Raw genomic sequence first — 21530 nt, 5'->3', positions numbered from 1 at the left:
ACCAGGCGCGGTGCGCTTTGTTTTCGGTTCACGAATTTACACCAGAGTAACCCGCTAAATAGCTGGTTGTTTGCTGGTGATGCGGGTACTTGGTTCTACAATTTTTTGTTTTGGGATAATTTTCGTTTAAGAAATACACAAATAATTTCAAATACGACTACCTTGTACGATTTTGACGCGTCAAAACCGAAGAATGTCGAATAAGGTCCATGTTTAGGAGGCAAAACCATGCGCTGATTTAGAGGGCTCGGGTAGGTAAACTCTGATTTTAAGTTTGTCCTCGTTTAAGTTCTATAGCCACGGAACTGTTTGCATTTTATACATTGAATCGTATTTCTACTCTGCTTTGGGGCCATAAAACGCTTAAACCCGTTACCTTAATTTAAGTCATCAATACAGTTCAAAACTGTCTTATTCGGTAGCAAGGCTTAATTAACAAGACAATACTGAATGATATCACCCACCAGTGGGTGGTGGACTGATTAGTGGAGTGTACCGGGCTCGGCCCGTTTACTTTCAAGAGTGTGCTTTCAAAACCAAACCTGGAAAAAAACCCAACTGTTATCCTATGTGATGTTACTATAGGAAAATTCTGTGGAGCAACTTTCATTGAGTCTCAATGCTAATGCTGTCGATCACTTCGTGATTTCATCCCCGAGACATTCAATCGATTGCGGGCGAACACCTTGCATAGTTTTTGCAGCCTGTATTAAATAAGGCTACGAAGGCACAGAACGAAAGGAATAGTTCAATACTCAAACAGGGCCCACCAAATCATAAAATACATGGTGGTCTCTACCCACACCACCTTTCCATAACCTCAAAAGATGGTGTCTTTATTGCATAACAACTCCTCTATCCAGCAGTAAAAAAAAAATGACAATGACATTTAAACCTTACCGCCACCTTTCTTGTTTATCTAGCAATGCTGACTCTTGCTAGCTGAATATTTTGTTTCAACTCAAATTTAAGAGATAATAAAATTTTATTTATAATGTTCATGGGACAGGTGGTGTCTTCGATACCCCTACCCCAGACAAGGTGGGTCCTCTTCGAACAAACTTGTTATGACAAGTTCTCTAAGTTTCCGCTGTATTGTGGGAATTTAAATGTATTTCTATTCAGAGATGGAGTTTAAAAGAGCCTTCCTACTGTAATAATTGAAGCTTCCTTATCGCCATCAGTATTGAAGTGGCAGTAGAGTTTTCTTCTTTTGGCCTCTGGGCCCAGGTGAACGGTCCGTAACAGGAAGTGTTAGACGAGTACTACGATCATCTTCATATTGCAGAGATAAAGTTTTATGAACTTTGGTCGCTCTGGGAACAAGTTAATTTCCCTTGTAAGTTGGTATCCGTATAATTGTAGTATTATTCGTACAGAAGTGGAGTTGTAAAGACTTTTGATACACTTGAGAAAATGGGAACCAAGAGAGGATGATATGGAAACCGACTGTAATTAAGAGGTTTCCGTACTGCTCCTGAAGTCTTAGTATTACAGAAATAGAGTTTGGATGAATGTTGATCACTGGCACCAAGTTAACTGCCCTTAATTAACAACTGAATTAAGTTTCCATGTTATAGTTGTTTCCGCACCAAAGAGGTAAAGCTTATATGAGGTTTTGTCCATCAAATCACCGTCCTTCCGCTGAAGGATGTCGGTATAGGTATTAAAAATGTAAAGTTTTATAAATTTGGTTTTCTAGAATCAAACTGTGCGCTATCCATGATAACAAGGAAGTCCCCGTATGACAGACGAAGAGTCTAAATAAAGCAATAATGTCAGAAATTCTCGTTCAATAAATATATTTAAGAAAACTAAACCTTAAGAATCTAATCACTGAAACATGTTATTCCTACTTTTTATGTAGCAATTAATCCAGTTTTCTACTACTTCTTGATAAATTTTATTGTCTTTTCTTTATAGATTTTTAAAAAGTTGTTCCCAGTTAGTTAACTACTATTGTTAACAAGATATCAATGACACGTTAATATAGTTGTTGCCGTTGTTATTTGTTTTTTTTTTTGGCGTTAAAATAGACTCAAATACTTTGTTCTATTTCTACTCTGCCATTAATTTGTTTCATGTATATAATAAAGGGAGCCCATTATTTAAAAGCCTTGTGGTTTCTCACGGGCTTAGCTTCCTCGCCACCTTTATTTTATATATTACTATTATACCGTCTTGAAATTCTTTTTATTGTGGTAAAAATAAACTTGAAACTTGAACTTGATTCAAGTTGCTGTTACTTATATAGTGTTGGTTTAAACTTTGTTAGATTCTTCATTGCCATGATCGTGCTCAAGCTTCTGCTTCTGTTTATGTTACAAGTACGTTGCCACAGTCAAAACACGACTGCGAAAGCTGGTAAGTGAAATCATTATACTTCAGTCGTTCATTTTCTGTGGTGCAAGGGCTGTTTGCTCTCGAGGAACGTGACCAGTCTATGTCCCAGAAAAGCAACTTGTTGAAAGGAAAAAAAAGGTGAGTTTCCGCCTTTGCTTCTTTCTTCTTTTTCGGATCAAATATGTTATCCATTCAGCAGCTATTTTTGATCGAAAAAAAGTTCCAGCGAAGACAAGTGTGACAAACACAAAGACAAGTGTGTGTCACGTGACAAAATAATCCACGATTCGTAGAGTATCTAACAGCTTGTCTCAAGGCACTTATGTACAAAAATGCACCTAACCCTGAATTTGGGTACTTCATATAACACAGACCTTTTTGTCGTTTTCATATGACTTCATGATCGACAGAGTTGTGTGTGTTTTATTAAGAATTAAGGTTAGGGAACACGTTGCGATGTCTATCATACAGTTCATGAATCTCATTAGCGTGCATTTCTGGACATATCTTCCAAAGAGTCTTCTCACATCCTCCAATTTTAATATTGCGAAGACCCTGGGAACGAAAAAATATTAGATGCGTCAAATTTAACCACATTTGATGTATTACCAAGTACATAGTAATCTTTTACTATCTACTTGGTAAAATAAGAAAGCACCAACTATTCCATATGATTTTTCATTGGAAAAAAATCTTAAAGTCATCATAAAATTAAACAAAACAGCCCTTCCATCCATCCATCCATCCATCCATCCATCCATCCATCCATCCATCCATCCATTTATTCGTCCGTCCATTTGTTCGCCCGTCCGTCCTTCCGTCTGTCTGTCCGTCAGTCAGTCAGTCAGTCAGTCAGTCAGTCAGTCAGTCAGTCAGTCTGTCTGTCTGTCCGTCCGTCCATCCATCCATCCATACATCCATCTATCTGTCCATATGTTAACGCTTCTTTAAAAGCCATGGTCCAATCGTCATATCACAACAATTACGGCTTTGCTCTGTGAGAACAATGTTTAACCTTTCTTATCTATATTCGATCTCAGGACAAAACTGTTGGACCAAGTGCACAAAGTCATGCGGTGGAGGAACTCAAGTCACGTGTGCAAACAACACTGCCATAACGAGGGCCTGCAATACAATGCGCTGTCCAGGTAAATATCTTCTTTTTGACATTGAGATGGTGAAGACAGTTAATTGAATTAAGAAACCTGCAGTGGGAAAGTTTGCAACTGTGCTTCTCTCCAAGAACCAGTTATACGCGATTTTAATCACGTTCCACTGTTTAATGATGGTCTCAAAGATTTTTAGCTGTAAAGTTGAAAGCTATACTATTATGTATTGGATGATATGAACAACTTAAAATGTTAGCAGTGAAGCCCCACTTAATGATTCCGTATAGGGTGATATCCTGACGGGGGGAAAACTACTGCTTAATTTAACTAGGGCTTTAAAGAGTTAATTTTACAGTCTTGCAACAAAATGACGTCAAATTGTTGGAAACAGTCGCTAAATTTCAAATCTTAGTTTGAAAAGTAAAATTAGTATAGCATTTAAGTGGTCTGCAATGACCACTGATTTTATTATCACCTATTTTCGGTTTTAAATTTTCCTCGCCGCCCTTTTGGATTCCATGACGTAATACGGTTACCACGTTTTTCTACACAAAGGAGTTTCTGCTTCCTGACAATATCGCCATATAGGTAGAGGCCCTGAGACTTGTTGAACCGAATGCTTCTGGTTTCATGTTGCGTCCTTAGCGACTATTCATATAAGTAATAGTAATAGTAACTTTATTTAAAGTGGAAAAACGTAGAAAGAGGTCGCCCAGTCTCCCGAGCCAGAGGCTCATGTAATGTTCGTTAATTCTTTAATGAGGTGTTACGGACCGGTTGAATTTCAGGGAGAGGTATATTTTATGAGAAAGAGGCTTCAAAACGATACCGAGGGAACTGAGGGGACACTTATAGATAAATCGCAGCCCACTGTTCATTGAAACAACATCCATTTTTTTTTTTAAAAAGTTTAATGCTGACGCTAATCATAACCCAGCAACTTAAGTATTGTAACCCCGGGTCGCATTTTCATGTACACGAGAACAGGGTGAATGTCTTTCTGAGGTGAAATTATTTTTGTTTACACGTGTGGTTTCATTCCGGGATTGCAGGACTTGGTCATCTCGCCCAAGACGAACTTCATCCCGCCCCTGCGGAAATGAAATTCGTCAAAAGGATACTGTTAAATACTGTCCGATAAAGATGAGAATAACACCATTTTCAACAGGTTTAGTAATGTTTTGTGGTTGCTTGGGCTAAACTATTGTTTACCGATATAGATAAACATTGCAACGGGAAAAAAATGGCGTTTTCATCGGGAGTTTCAACCCAGGACGGATAAAAGATTCTTGTTTATATCAACTTTTGGCTATTCGTCCCAGGATAATTTTTATCCTAGAAGACAGGGTTGAAAACTTCATGGTAACCAATCTCACTCCGGAATCATGAAAAAGACATGCATAAGAAGGAAATAACCCATCCCTAAGAACGGCATTGAGCAAGGATTGCCTTCGATTGACCTTATTCCGGAATAAGAATAAGCGGAATAGCTGTAAAATTTCTATTTTTAGGAATTTTGGGAGGTAAATTTTACAAACCATTGCTGACACATGAGCATGAGAATTTAATAGCCGTCTCGTACCCCAGTAACTCCTGTAAAACCTTTTATGAGGGCTTTCTTGTCATCTTTGTATGTATTCCTATTCTGAAATAGGGTCAATCGAACACAAATTATGTTATTTCGTGATTTGTAGGAGATCCTGAGTGGACCAAGTGTACATTAACGTGTGGTGGAGGAATGCAGACGAACATTGATAACAGCAGTATTATACGAACGTGCAACACCTTGTCATGCCCCGGTAAATAATCTAATTTTTACTTGAACACTTCAGTTTTTTACAGCTTTTTTTAAAAAGGACCACATTCGATCGAATTCTTTTCTGAAAAATAGTGTTTAGCTGGTGACACACGGTTCAATCTCGTGCAACATTTGTTGAGCAACAAAATGTTGCACGAGGTTGAAACGTGTGCCACCAACCGGGGAGAACTGGAAAACGGTTGGTTAGCGCCGTTCAACAAGTGGCAAGTGAACTTGTTGAATGGAATAGAACTCCTCTCTGTTTTGTTGAACTCCGTTGAACAACGTTCAACATGTTGAACGACCCATTTTAAAATTCAACACCGCATGACACACTGTTCAACATTTGTTGATCAACAAATGTTGAACCGTGTGTCACCAGCTTTAAGACATGAAAAGTGCCCTGGTAGATTCTGAGGGGTACTGGACCTACAGTAGATCAGATGCTTCATAAATATATACAACGCGAATAAGCCGGTTATCCGTCTGATGGTGTAACGGTACATTTTAACCGAATGCCCATATATATTTTACACTAACTGTCAACGAAGGATTGAAAATACTACATGGAATTTCAAATATGGGTAATTTTTTCTCTATTGCAAAGTTTGGGGGGGAAAAGATTTACACCGTAGAGAATCCAAAGACTAAAAACTGTTTCCCTTTCCTCGCATCAAAATGCCAAGTTTTTGTTCTACTGCAACGTCAATGCGGTTTCTTCACTTCACTTCACTTATTTATTTGATGTAACCTCGCATCTCGGGTCTGCGGATTTCTAGAGAATCATAAATAACAATAATCTGCGGAACTTAGCATCGTCCGCAATTTCTACGACATTATGTGCTAGATTATTCCAATCTCTAATTGTGCGTGGTACAAAACTGAATTTGAATATGTTTGCGCGAGCGTAAATTATGGTGTAATGTCTATTATGCATATGTCTTGTCTTTCTGGTTGGTTCTGATAATTCATCCAGGGGCAGGATTGCGTTGTTATCTAATCCCTTCTTGAAAAGACAAAGTCTGTCTACTTCTCTCCTGTTCTTTAGTGACATCCAACCGAGATCCTTTAAAAGCGTAGTGATACTGTCAGGGTCATAATTCTGGTAATCAGATGTTACAAAGCGCGCAGCGCGCCTCTGTATCTTATCGATCTCGTTTGATAGATTATCCATATATGGATCCCATGCTTGGCTCGCATACTCGAGTAATGGTCTTACTAGGCCAAGGTAGGCTGCCTCTTTTACTCTTCTGTCACATGTTGAAAGGTTCCGCCTAAGGAGACCAAGTAGTTTGTTAACACGGCCTGTTATATCTGCTACACGGCGGTTCCATCTAAGGTCATCTGATATCGTTACTCCGAGATATTTCATGTGCTGGACGGATTCCAAACTCGTGTGATCCATAGTGCATTGATAAGTGATCCTGTGGGTGGTTTTGCGAGTTATGCGCATTATCTTGCACTTGCTTGGCTCAAAGCGCATGTAGCATTTCTTGGCTCAAGACGTTAGGTGATGATCAATATCCTTTTGGAGTTGTTCACAATCTTGGACGTTCGCGATTGGCCTGTAACAGACAAAGTCGTCAGCAAAAAGTCGGATTTCCGATTCGACCTCATCTACTATGTCATTGATGAATATGATAAATAATACCGGACCTAGTACTGTTCCTTGTGGAACGCCTGAAACGACTTCCGTTCAATCAGATTTTGACCTGTTGACTGCCACCCTTTGATGTCTCTGACATAGAAAGTTGTTGATCCATGCTATCGTGAGAAATTATTAGATCCTCCTGTCAAGCTTTACACTGCAGTCCGTGATTTTAGTAAACAATAATGATATTGGTACAGCTCGAATTGTTTTTCAGCTGCCTAAGGGTGCGCTCGATTGACCCCATTCCGGAACAGGAATACCAGTACAATGATGACGATAAATCCCTACTAGAGTTACAAGAGTACAAAATCGCTCTTAAAATATCATGTGTCAGAGAAAGCTTGCAGAAATGTCTTCCTAAATTTACTTTAAAGGATAAATCTAACAGCTGTTCCACTCTTTCTTACTCCGGAAAAAGGTCAATCGAACGCGATTTCTGTTGTTTCTCTGATAAGACAAGGTCTCAGATATGGGTGAATTAAGGACGGTGCCTACTTTTGTTACTGCGCATACGTTCTGCTCATCTCGAGATACTCGGGTTTCCTACGGATGGTGCCTACTAATACAGGGATATTTTTGCGCGGTTTAAAACTATGCGGAGAAAGCAGAACTTAGCAAGTGCTCTTGGTATTTAAAAAGAAAATTGGGGATAACCACGCATTTTTCAGAGATAATAAAGCTTCAATTTGATAAAAAAAAAATGCCTTACATTACTTTGTATTTTACTGTTTTTTTTAAGAATAATTGTTGCTTAATCATCTCTAAAAAATGCGTGGTTACCCCTTCAATTTTCTTTTTGGATTCCAATAGCCCTTGCTAAGATATCTACTTTTCTCACATACTAATAAACTGCGCAAAAATACTTCGGTGTTAGTATGAAATACTTAAAAATACTTCAGCTCCTCTACGGGTAAAATTGCGAATTCACAAAATGTCTTGACAGCTCAGTCAGTTAGAGCACTGCACTGGTATCATAGAGGTCAGGAGCTCTAATCCTGCTAAACCCTGAAATATTTTCAGGTATCCTCTTCGAAACTGCTTTTAAAAAGCTGCGTACTTACAAGTAATAAACTGTGATGGCCATTCGCAGTTCAAATATAATTGTATGAATTTTCATATATTCACTTTCACCTCATCACCTCCACGTGAAAATTACGCATTCACAATTAAAATGAACAGCTCCCAGAGAGCTTGATATCTCATCAGTTTTGTAGAGCACTGCACCGGTACCGCAGAATTCTTGGTTTCGAACCCGTTCAAACCTCAATGTTTTCCTGGCTTTCTTTTCAGTTCGCAGCTGATTTAGTTGTGTCCATAACTGCGATGGTTTGGTACTCATTAATTCTTTCATCCTCAGTTCAAAATGTATGAATTTCATTTATTTCATTTTAGTATCTATTTCCTTGGATTAGATGTTTTGAAACCAAAGTTTCGGACAGAAACGACAAACTTCGATTTTAGTCGTGGAATTTTCATCATTAAAATGAAAACCGTTGATTAATTATATTGTTAGACAATTGTACAAATTAAGATTGTTGTTGTTGGTTGCCAACGTTGCCATGATAACTAAGCTGGTGCATCATGAAGAAAATCGAAGCCAGTCTTCTGTTCGAAATTTGACTTCAAAAGATTGTGTAAGAGTAATTAGAGAGATTTAGAAACGGCAAAAGCGAGATTCGCGTTTATGTTATGAGTACATAGATAAAGAATGGTGCAATTTACCTGGCCTTTCATGCTAACGCTAAACTACTCAGTTTTTCTGTGAAAATGAAAACAGCGAGCGACAAATGTAGGATGAAATGGTCACGTGATCATTTCTGGTGTTTGCCGTTTACCGTAAACATAACTAAATCTCGCTATTAACTCTACTGAAAGTACTCGCAACTTTTTTGTGTGCGGTGCGTTTTTGCAAGAGGGCAAACTAAATTACATTGCTATATTGCACCTTTTATAGGAGATGCCGGCTGCCTATCAGCTTACCTAAGCTTCGAACACACGTACAACAATATCGTCTACGACGAATCCCACAACGGTAACGCCGGGACATTGCATGGCTGCGCGCGCATCGTAGACAACGGTAAATTTGGCAAAGGACTGAAACTGAGTGAAAACGGTAACGTAACGTTTGACGTGGAGCGTTTTCATAATCGTCCAACGGACGCCACTACAGTGTCATTGTGGCTCAATTTATCTCAGGTCAATGGATCTTATGAACTGCTTTTCATTTGTGGCACGCCCGAGCTTTATAACATGGGCGATTATCACTTTGCTATTCACGATGGGAAACTTCGATGGCTTGAAGACCTGCCCGGGGGTGGTACAAAGTTCAATATTTCTTCAAGTAAGTAAACGATATATAATGCCAGTCTTCATGCTTAATTAAGAGCACACGTAACATCAATCTTTTGCCGTGAGCTTTAACAAGTTGTTTACCTAAGATTTCACAGTCATGCTTCTAATAGATCGATTCCCCTCTCATATAATTACGACATTGACGACCTTTCGTTGAGATAAAGCTTATTTCAGAAAAGTGGAAAACAAAAACGGAAGCTAATTTTTTTTCTGTTCATACACAAACAAGCAAACAATAAAGGTAAAACGGAACGACGTTATGTGTAAATAAAACCTTGGAAAAAATGTCAGAGATGATCCTTTATAGCGGATTTCAATTGAGTGTCGGAAGCAATTGCGCGTTTACTAAACTGATTTTGCTTTACTGCTTCACAAGAAATTTAGAAATGGCATATTAAAAAAAAAAAAAGAGTAAAAGCGATAGGAATGTGACACCTGGTGATCAGGATAGTAGGTGACATTTAAAAGAGCGGATTTGAACAGACAACAATAGACAGTGAATTCCAATCATTTAAAATAGTAAAAAATCATTTGATTAAACGTAACAGACCATTTGATTAACAGCTTGTTAACAGTGAAGAACCATTTGATGATTTGTTTTTCAGACAGCACTCTTCAAAGTAACAAATGGTACCACATTGCTGGGAGCTATCGCGCAGCAAACGGTAGGGCCCGACTTTATATAAACGGAGTTCTCGCGAACGAAGTTAAGCCAGTGACGACGCCAAAGAGGTCAGCGGTACCAGTTCCCAACAACGCCACACATGCGCCTTGGAATTCGAAGTGCGCCAATCTTGGTTCGCTAAAGAAAGAAAAACCACTGCAAGGCATTATGGATGAATTTCGCATCTTTAAATGCGAGCTTCTACCAGAGGAAATTATGGATTTATTCAGCAAAAACTCTGTGAAGAGATTTAGAATCCCTTTGCCTACTTATAAACTAAAATGGAGGAAGACGAAACAAGAAGAGCTCCTTGGAAACGTTGTTAGGTCGAGGAGATAGTACTACGGAAGCTGATTTAGCTAAAGAAGAATCTAATACTTTTATTCTTTTACTGGAAGAACAGGATGATTAATCGAGGGATCAACATTTAAAATTCTAAAATAAGGCTTCAGTCTTGCCCTTACATTTGACCAACACCACAGGCTGATGAGGCAGAAATTTTCGACTTGTTTTCTTGTGAAAGCCAGCAGGTTGTGAAGACCCAGTCTCGTTGTTCATGTTTCTGTAAATCATTTGTGCTTCTACGTTCGTTATGACTGCGGGATTAAATGATCCAGTCTGACCGTTACTGTACGTAATTCTCCGTTTTAAATATTTACGCGGAACGGCGATAAGTAGGTTTAATAAATTAATCCCTTTGTGCAAAAACTCCCTAAACTTATTCAGTGATGAAACTTTATCGACGTGAAACACCGATCCAAAAACAAATGAAAATAGAAACAACAGCTGAAATGCCATTATTTCACGGTTGAAATCTAGTCGTCCGTTCAGCAGCAAAACTAACGACAAACAATCTGAATTAAATTGTCGTGTTTTTCGGGGAAAACCTTAATATACTTAATAATATGTAAGGTAAGTTGTTTCCGTATGTGATGGAGGGGACATGGTTAAGTAAAATGAAATAAAATATTTTTTAACCATTTAAAAAGCGGACGGGGGGAAGGGGAGGCTAAAGTCCCCCCAGCTCCTCCCCCTTCGCGGTTCCTGCACAGACGCCAGAACTGATTCAATTCTAGCATAGCTGCAGCACCTCCACCACAAAGATTGTATTCCAATGGCTGAAAAGTACTTGGCTTCAATGGAGAAAGTATCTTCGTAGGCGACCTACTCTTTTCCCTTGCGGGTTTTATGTATGCTCCTGAAGAACCAAATTCTGAGAAATCTGTGGCCATATAAACAGAGTTACGAATTTTGTGAACTCGTGCTGTTAGTAATCTGTTCATCTTGCCCTTCAACAGCATGGTTAAGGATATATAAAGCTGTTCTATTGAGGCCTTAAACTGCTGTTTAAAAGTAAAAACTAAAATCTAAGCTTTCGCCGATCAACGGCATCATCAGGGATTAGGTTTGAAATACACTTTTTGGGCAAAGAAAGACTTCCTCCATACTTTAATCTTATCTGAGCGAATATGTACGAAGGTAAAGAACGGGCCGATACTTTTTGCGATTAAATCTTGTACAATTCGAAGCTGTTTTGAATTAAATAAGACACTTACATTAAATGTTTTTGCTTTATCAGCTCCCATCCACTTTAAAATGCCAACACACGCTAGCGTTTCAACAACTTCATTTTCAAATAAAATTTTTCATCCGAATCGAGGGCAAAACATTCATATAAACTGTTTTTGCAAATTTGATATCTTAAACTATCTTCGGTTGATTTTTGCAAGGAATGGCCTAGCTGTACTGTATGTTGTAGATGTGCTCAAGTTGGTATAATCAAAACGTACCAATACGTCTAGTCTCCCTTTGCAGACGTCTTAAACCTCACTCCCAATGAGCTTATCAATGTAGCGTGGCTGTGCGACATGACGAATCGTGTTATTCAGCGCTTAAAGTTATTTGATATACTTGAAACTGTAGACTCCTATATTGAAGTGGAAACGATAATTGACCAAATAAAAAACTGATCATCAATGTCCTTCTCTTTTGCTAGTATAAACTGATTCTCATTTTCCCTCTTCATCTCATTTCTTGTGATATTAATTATAATAAAAATTCCATATAATTTACTTTAATTTTGTTGCATAGCCTTATCTAAATCTGCGTTATTTTGTAAAGTTAAGTTTTTCCGTTTTCCAGCATGTTTGTAATTTATTCTAATTTTCTTCCATTATGTTCTCGTGCTCGTCTTGTCCCGCCTCGACTAGCTTTGTGGCTATTTGCGGGACAAGCAACCTATATCATCAGAATTTGTAAATAAATAAATAAATAAATAAATTGTTGTTGTTGTTGTTGTTGTTGTTGTTATGTTGCAATAAAACACGAGTGTTTTATTGAATCCGTGCGTCACCGTTCCGTGGAAAAATGAGTCCTTTACAAACGGAACAACAACTTGACGTCCACAATATGTAGCAAGGGCTGTGAGTTGAAGCAGGTAGTTTGTAGCCTTTGTTAATTGTTCCAGGTAATCAAAACCAAAAAGATTTTTCTTCCCTGTGAAGAAGTGAAATCAGTGTTGCTGATATGGTACCTATTCAGATGACCTGTGGTCTTGTGTACTAGATGTGACTCGGCTCTGTGTTTCCTCGTTATCTTGTTATTTATGAATGCTGTGAAGCTAGACACGTAGAAAAAGCAAGTGAGCAACACGGTGATAACAAGCAAAAGAAGCAGTGCTTTTAACAGCGTCTTTAATATGGTTCCGAAGCGATTCAATGTTGGCTGCAATAACAACGCCATTTTACCGTAGGAGCGGAGAGTAATGGCTTTGAACTGACCGTGGCAAAGAAAATTCAGTTTGCAAGATTAGTGGAACTATACCGGATTACTGATTGGACAGTAAAATTAACTTTAAAAAAGTTACCGCCATTAGTGTAAGCACAGCCTGCAAGCAAGCATAATATAACAATTGAGTTGATATTCGCGGGCATTAGATAGAGCTGCTTTCTTAAGATCCTGAGAGTTTCTCTTGGTAAACGATTCCAGCGAAAAACGTGAGACGAAAAATAGAGTCTGTGACACAAGTCATTTTTACAGAGCGTCTTCTGCCAACTTTTTGGATTGATTGCCAGTTTTCAAGTTTGCCGATCAAAATTACTTCAGTAACACGACATACGCGAGTTCTAGTTCGCTTTCGTTTAGTTTTTGGAAGAAACCCTTAGTTTTGGCCTCAGAGAGGGCGCTTAGATAAATTTTATTAGCCGCGAGAAAGACATTGCAAAGCCAAATACAATCTTTTTATTGGCAATAAAACGCCAATGGAGGACTATTATTATGAAGGACTTCAATAAATGTTGAGTGCTATTTATCTAGGATAAATTTTGTTTGCTCGATTGAAGTACAATGATTCCGACAGCCAAAAACGTTGCGCGCCCAAATTTAGCGAGCAACCAAATATGAGGAGATTAGAGCGCTGCTAAAATTAGGCTTGTTCGCATGCGACTTTTACAGTCTTGCTTACTTTTGACTTCTTCTCTTCAGTAATGTTCTTTCTCGTTCTCTACATATCTTTACTGCATGAAATCAATGCAATATAACCGACTAGATAAGGTTACATCAATCCAGAACTATCTTGTGTCAAATGCAAATTAAAATATCTATCAGAATGAGAACTATCAGGAAACCTTACGGATTAGAACAAAACTGCAGCTAGAAAATTGTACTTAGTTCTTAACACAACACACTGATGACCTTTTTTTGGCAAACTGTATCAATTCTGGTAGGGTTAGCGCTTTATAAGTGTTTTGTCGAGCCATTTTCCTCTGCATAAGCCCCCAGGCCGGCATCATCAAGCTGAAATGTGGGTGGAGGCAAGCCTCTGAAAGAAAACAGAGGTGAGAGATGATTTCATGCAGACTGGGACGCCAAACATGCATGGCGGTTCACGAGTGAAGTTGTCACTCTTTTCGCGCACATGAACAACAGGCTGGAGAGGTTAGCGTTTTAAAAATTTCGTCGTTAACGAAGTGTGTGAAATTTTTTCCCGGTTGAAATTCGTTTTCAGCTTAGAGGAACAAATTAACTTAGTGATGGTTAGGTTACTTTTCAAGCTGAAGTGTTTTTTCGCGTTTGTAGCCGTTTCAAAGGTGACGACCTCCCGCCTGCCGCCATGCGGTTTTGATCGTTGATTTTACTGCTTTTCTTGACAAAGCTATTTACTCTTGCCGGAATTTTTCCAAGTTTTTTACTCGTTAAGCTAGCTTACCCTTTCTACTTTAGAAGTTTTGGGATCTACCTGGGTCGACCCATTTTGGTGTCCCATTGGAAGCCGTTGAACTAATGGAAACCAAGGGGCTCAACTCCTGGGAAACAGACTGGAAAAGCCAAAGGGCGAATGTTAATTCAGGCCCCGTTTATGTGGAGAAAAGTTGTCCCGGGAAAGAGGGTCACCCTCCTAGCCGAGTCAACTTCAGCGAGCGTTTATATGAGAGAAAAGTTGACTCCTTTGCCCGAGCCAACAGCGCTCGCGCATGTTCTGATTGTCTCGCCTTGACGGAAGTTGACCTGGCTGGGTGAGCCAAAGTGTTTATATGGAGAAAAGTTGGCCCGGCTAGGAGGGTGACGGTACCATCGAAAAAGGGTGGTCCGGCTAGGCGGGTCACCCTTCCAGCCAAGCCAACTTTTTGTTTCTCGATGTAAATGGTTCGCCAAGTTTTGTAAGGAAATGTAGGAAAAATTGGCTCGCCCAGGGTAGCTCGGGTAGGCGGGTGACCCTTCTACCCGGGACAACTTTTCTTCATATAAACGGGGCCTCACTCCAACAAATCAAGGAAGGAAATGTAGATCTCTTTCATCCTACGATGAAAAAGCAAACTAAAAATGGCAAAACAATAAAAAGTAGACTGTGAGCAGTCGTACTTTTTCCTTTAGATCACGCGCGCAAAGTGACAGTAAAATTATGCAAATTACAAAAGTGAACGAGGAAGGATTGCGGCAGATCCATCACTCGCTACAGAATTTAGGAGAAGAAAGAGACTGATCGCGGTCTATAAGCAGACGTGACGGCACAGTACAAGAATATGTACTGTAAAAAAAATCTGACCTTCGATTGTCTCCGAACTGGGAACAACCCTGTATCTAACAAGAAGCATCTACTGTTGGTTCTAGACCGTTTAAATTTGCCAAATTACTGTCTTCAATGATAATTTTTAGAAAAGGAAGCATAGTTTTAATGCCCATTTCAGTGCGACTGTAAGTCTTACGTTCGGGAGATGTTTACTCGATCGATCGTGACCAGAGGCAAATGAGCGATTACACATTCTTATCCGGCACCCTTTGTGGGTGGTGATCATGACGCACACCGCCAAGCCTTCGACGGAGAAAAAACGAGGAAAATCAGTAAGATGGCTAGAACGATATTCTTAATAACCTTTCTCCTTTTAGTCTTTTCAATTATAAATATGTAATACACATGCGCACACAATTTGTAACATATTTTTTTGTTATTTTCTTTTTGTAAATTCGTTAGTTTACTTTAGGTAGGTCCACACCAGCCTCTGGCTGCCAGATTGTAAACCTGCGTTACCAAATAAAGTTTATGTTTGTAAACAGTACTTCCGGCATTAAGACCCGGTGCAATGAATATTTACGTACACCACGCTTGTTTCCACTCACGGTTTAATCATTTACGCCTTACTTAAACCATCTTATGATATCAACAACAACAACAACAACAACAACAACAATAGCAGTCGTAAAAAAAGTCTTCAACTTTTGAGCTTGTCTGATTCCCGCGGGACAATCTATATGCTATTACTGTATTATTTAGAGTAGACTAATAAGATGTCTTATTGTAAGACGTGAACGTTAAACCCGACAGGTCAAAAAAATCATTTCTGTAGTCCAAAACATGGAATTCATTTTGAAGTTGCAGTCCGTTCTTGCATTACCGTGTCAGTCCAGTTCAGGCTACGCTAGTTTAGGAAATATTTATCTACAGTGTATTGTATCGTCATCAAACTCTGAACTCGAACATCATCCAATTTCCGTAGAAGGTTCGAGTAACAGAAACATACAATTATAATAATTTCGTCGAACGTTGCAGCGTTTTTTGCGGCATAAAATGGAGAATTCTGCGGGCTATAAAAATGTGTTTTTAGCCCGCTGCTCTGATCCAATAAGATACTGAAGAAAATAACGTAGCCAGCCATTAGAATAGTTCGCGCCATTTTCTTGCTTGTTTAACTGGAAGCGCGGACATCAGTCTGCAAAGAAATTGTTTGAGCTACAAAATGGATAGCTCTAAATCAAAGAAACGTAGTTGTTCTGACATTCTAGTCGTTCATTTTCTTCAAATGAAGCCGTTGGTGGAAATTAAATGCATGTAGTGGTTCCGTGACGGGCGGCGAAGTGAATGTAAAGCCTTGTGCCAAACTATCGAACAAAGTTGGGTGCAACGTACTTTGCTTTTAATCAAACATTTCCCCCAACAATTCTGCTCGCAAAAAAAAAATGTTGCAGTTTTTTGCCACTCTTTCGAACAAAGCTGTGTCCAGAAGCGAGCCACGTTCGCCCTGCTAGCCAATCAGAAATCGCTATCCTATATTTCAAGCCTAGGTTTCTCGCGTCATTTGCAACAAAAATGGGGGATGAAGATAACCTCGTGGTTGCAGATGTCCGGTTCAACAGCGTTTAAAATTTCTGCGAACTGATCCGGAATCATTCTCATCATCTCCTTAAACGCGGGAGGATCTTGCAATTTTAACCGTACAACGGTATGGAGCCTACCCTTTTCTGGTCGTTCTCTTAACCATTCCCTGGTTTTTCCTTACTTGACACCGTCATTTGCGTCCTCGAGCAGCTCGAATACCATTAACGCTTTTTGCGCTTTTCGTTTCCGTGTTAGCGCCATGTTTTCAAATTTACGCCAACTTGTATCAGTAGTTTGTTTCGTCTAGCAATGTTGGACAGTGTTTTGCCACTATCTCAATTGTTATACATAGTTAGATGCGAATGTTGATCAACATTCACATCCAACAATGTTGGATGTGGGATCCAACTTAATGTTCAACTTGAGTCGGGGCAAAAACATATTTACGCCCGCGAACATCAACACTATTGTTATATTTAATCACAGGTTGAAAAGGTGGTGTAGTATGATGGAAAACGAAATCAGGCCTTCCATTCGAAATATTGATTTGAAAAGATCCATCCAATGCCAGAAAAACTGTTGCGAGCCTCTTTGAGTTCGGCGTCTCAAACATTTTAGCCAGGGTTAAATAATTTGAGACGCTCTAAATTCGCTCATGTGAAGAACCGAGTCCACACCAACTCTTCGAATATATATGATAGACGATTGGGAGGGTCCCGAGATGGGTGGGAAAATGGGAATTTTAGTAGATTCCAAGGGATGGCTCAGTTCCATCCACTGTTTCCAGGTCGAATTGGAATTTGGAAATGTTGGTTTTTGTGAAGGAAGGAAAACCGGGGTACCCGGAGAAAAACCCTCGGAACAGGGACGAGAACCAACGACAAACTCAACCCACATATGACGCCGAGACAGGGAATCGAACCCGGGCCACATTGGTGGGAGGCGAGTTCTCTCACCACTGCGCCATCCCTGCTCCCACATGGGTGTTTCCCTCAATACAGTATTCGAAGTCAGACTCAACTAGATTCTATTCATGTTTCTTCCACTAGTATCCTTGCTACCAAAATACAGTTTGAATGGGTCGAAAGTTTAGTTGACTCCCGTTTTACTACCCTCCATTGTTAGTGTACTGTGATACAGGGTTTCCCGATGACTTCTTATAATGCACTATGCACATTTGCACTATCCGGCGAGAGCTAATTACCAGTCTAACCGCTGCTGTGTCACTTACCTTGTCCTTTTTTTTTTTGATAGAATTTGCACAACACGACAACTGTTTGCGGGTACTAAACCTAGTTGGACGAGTCGAGCGAACTACACCAAATGGATGCTTTAAATAATGCCAGAATTCTCAAATACGGCTTCGAGCCCAGCCCTAAAAACACTTCTTAGCCAAAGAGTAAGAGCGCTTTTCTTGCGATTCGAAAAAATTGTCCAAGGCTTTGATGATTAGACGTTTAAGTTGGACCACCTTCCCGTAACCGGCCACGTTTCCAAAATACCGGTCAGGTTACTCAGTATAGTTCAAACCCCTCTCGTAACTGACCGCAGCCACTCTTTGGGGCAAAAAAAAAAAAAAAAATACCATTTTTACAAATCACGTTTTGGCTGGTGGCTTGAATTGTTTTTGTGTTTTTAACCTCCCGTAAGCGACAATGTTAAGACGAACCGATCTTGCGTAACAGTAAATAAAGAACACAATCCTAAATGCTGGATGTTTTTATTTATTAACTTGATAATCCAAACGCCCGTCTGGCAAGATTATAAAAATCAGATGCTCTCCATCTGAGCCACTGGTAAACAGAAAAGAAGTGGGCAGGGGTGTTGGGATCTCGCGTCGGTTTCTGTGGAAAACACGAGCTGCCTGCGAGACGAGGTAAAATTGTTTGGAAGCACGGCGTGTGAGTGAATCACCATGTCTTCTAAGCAAAATATACAGTTCTCTGTTCAGGATGAAAACTCATAGTATCAACAGTGAGGATTTAGAAACAGTAAATTTCTAGCTTAAAGGCTTAGCCGAAAACTGTGGCCATGTATCTAACGCCAGTTTCGACGAGTCTTCGAGTATTCAGTCACAGTCTATACTGGTCCAAGTCATCTTCTTCACTTGAAGACGGCTAATTAGTCAAAAACGTTAGTTTTTGTTTTAACCCTTTAAAATTTTTTCATACGTAAATGGTGGAATTGTTAAGTACTTCCCCGCGGCGATTTTTTCTTGGCTGTACAAGGCGGTTCTAAATTTTTGAGTCTCTTTATGAATTATCGTTGAGTCTGGTCGGTACTGATCATTCAAATTAGAGCACCTGATTAGCACCCGTAAGTGTAATGCATGTTTATTTTGAATAAAAAGTGATGGATCACAGATTTAACTCTGCAGTGTATATTAAAGTGTTAAGTGAACTCATAAATTTTCTTCCTGTGCTAGAGGAACAATATTCATTGTACCCTTTATATTTACATTGCTGCGGTTACCACCATAATGGATCGCCTTAAATCCTTTTTACACCTGAAGGATATTACTACATTCTCTTGATTTATTCTTCTTCTTCTTTTATTATATTTCTAGTCTAATTACTGTACATATTTTCCATTTGATTATGTATGTATGTACTTATGTTGTATGTTTAATGTTTATTTAGTGTAGGCTTTAGGTAACCCTTCAGTGAGGGACGTACCTCATGTTTAGGGTTTTCCTGTCAATACTTGTTCTTTGTATTCCCAAACTATTAAAGATAATCGCTCACGACTTGCTCCCTTCTGGCCTCGTAGCTCAGCCGGTTGATCAATTCAAAGTCGTGGGTTCGATTCCCGCTGCGATCGACTGAGATATTTCTTTGTTTTGTATGAACTCTAATTCCCTTTCTAGAGCGTTCAGTGGAAAAATCATGGGTTCATTTTAGCGCGTTGAAATAACATACACTGCAGAGTTAATTCCCTTATTCATTATTTGTGTCATAAGTGCTAGCGGCAAACCATTCATTGTATTCTCTTTTAGAAAGGCTCATCTCATGATGAGTTGAATTCGATATTCTCGGTTTCCGAAAGGTGCACTTGTCGCTTGTGTGTATAGTTTAACTGTTACTGCCACCTGACATGTTAGTTACGACATTGTATTTCATTTATGTTTACTTTTCGTTGAGTAATTTGCGGTATAAATTACGTAAGGCCAGCTGCGGCGGTCCTGAGGAAAATTAAGCTTGCATTAACTTTATTTTTATACGATATTTCACTTTCCTCAATTTTCTTTATTCAATATCCTCGCATTTATTTTCGTTTTATAGAGTCATGGGTTCCCGAAGATATGTCATATATATTTCCTTTATCATTTTTCGTGTGTTCATTTTTTTTGTTCATACCCAATAGAGCTTGCTTTATTTATCATTTCATGCGTTTACCAAGCGTAATACAAGATAACAATGGCCACAGGCAAGTTACACAACCAGCTCGCTACCCCATTACACATTCTGGCTAGCCGGCATAAAACAACGTAGAATATTTCTGCTCTCATCTGGATGGGTTTCCTTACCACTCTATTTCAGGGTTACCACATTTACACACCTGTACCCAGTTGTTAAAAAGTTGCTTAAACGTTAGCAGCCAGGATTAAAAGTTAAGCGATATCTGTTTAAACGCGTATCTACTGATAATTTGAAGTTAACATTGTATAAAGAGCCAATTCAAATAAGAGGACAGAGAGAGTTCAGTACGTGAACCCATATCACTGAGCCGGCTTTAAATATTAACTAACATCTGAAACTAATTTTTGGTTGCCTAACTCTTCCTTGAAAGCCGACTTAAGTTTTATTAGTTTTGTTAAGAAAGATAACGATAACTGTGTAGAGACCGGCCTAGCCTCTAACCATGGAGACTCCAATCTTCTAATAATAATAATAATAATAATAATAATAATAATAATAATAATAATAATAATAATAATAATAATGATATAATAATAATAATAATAATAATAATAATAATAATAATAATAATAATAATAATAACAAAAAAAAATTTTAGTAGTTAACGTATCGTGATATTTAGAACACGAATTTGAGGTTCATTTGAAGGCCCGTAGGCCAATTTATTTAAATTTATAGGGGGGGGGGGGGGGAGGATTAAACTAAAACCTTTCCCGCCTCAGCGAAACCCACGAAAGGCCTTTCTTCTACGAGTTTCATCTCTTTACGACCTTGGTAGTATTGAGACTTCTTACTTACAAATGATTTTTGGAGTTTCGAGAGTTAATTAAAACTCCTTAGTTAATAATGGGCATTATACGAACAGTTGAAAATGGCATTTCCTTGCTAAAACATTCCAAAACTGGCCCTTGCGCATGCTTAAGAATCTTAAATCTTGACAAGTGTGGACAGATCGGGGAAAGAACGAATTTTCGGTGGTTATTTCTCAAAGTGTGGCGCCCCAAACGTCTGCGACGAAGACATGTATACGTCAACATAAGTTCTAATTATAAATCTTTTTCAATTTGTGCATTGCTGCTTTCCCAGCCATCATGATAATTTAAACAGTTTTAATAAAAAAATGTTCAACATACATTAAGCTTTTTTGTAATAAGTGGAAACGTCTCGAAGTTTTTTCGTAATTAAGGTTCTATTTTTACTCATTAGTTAACCAGCGGATAACTAACAAACAGACCAAATTCTAATATGGGCTTTTTGAAAGTTTGTTACGATATTCATTCACCTGCCATCATAATTACAAAAAAATTTCTTGCGTGCGTGAGTATGTAATACTGTATATGTTTATGGGGGTGGGAGAAGAACAATAACATTAGCATATGACGGTTTATCTTCCCGTTATACTATTTAGCGGTGCTCAGAGTTAAAACATTTGATGCTTGGTTCTAGAATACTCTGTGATAAAAATTTATCATCAGTAGGCAGGAGCCTACATCGCTTTCAAAAGCGTTGTATGCTCAACAGTGAGTCGAATTCTCAACTTTCGGTTTAAAAGTTCTTTCCAGTCAAACGAACAGTACCTGCGCCAAGTACTTTAAAGCGCGT

General features: G+C 38.9%; 1 protein-coding gene across 1 annotated transcript; it reads left to right on the top strand.

Moving 5' to 3' along the window:
• Positions 1-87: 87 nt before the first annotated feature.
• On the top strand, positions 88-10807 carry LOC146454525 (uncharacterized). The gene is made up of 6 exons (XM_085095426.1): positions 88-251; positions 2276-2364; positions 3384-3491; positions 5147-5251; positions 8856-9242; positions 9859-10807. Exons 2-6 carry the CDS (start codon positions 2289-2291, stop codon positions 10254-10256), a joined length of 1074 nt encoding a protein of 357 aa, XP_084951552.1. The 5' UTR covers positions 88-251; positions 2276-2288; the 3' UTR covers positions 10257-10807.
• Positions 10808-21530: the final 10723 nt, after the last annotated feature.

Source organism: Pavona decussata, unplaced genomic scaffold (assembly GCF_977016875.1).
Source record: "Pavona decussata unplaced genomic scaffold, jaPavDecu1.1 SCAFFOLD_300, whole genome shotgun sequence".
Lineage (NCBI taxonomy): Eukaryota > Metazoa > Cnidaria > Anthozoa > Scleractinia > Agariciidae > Pavona > Pavona decussata.
The sequence above is the reverse complement of the archived record's forward strand: the minus strand, read 5'-3'. Positions and strand labels throughout refer to the sequence as shown.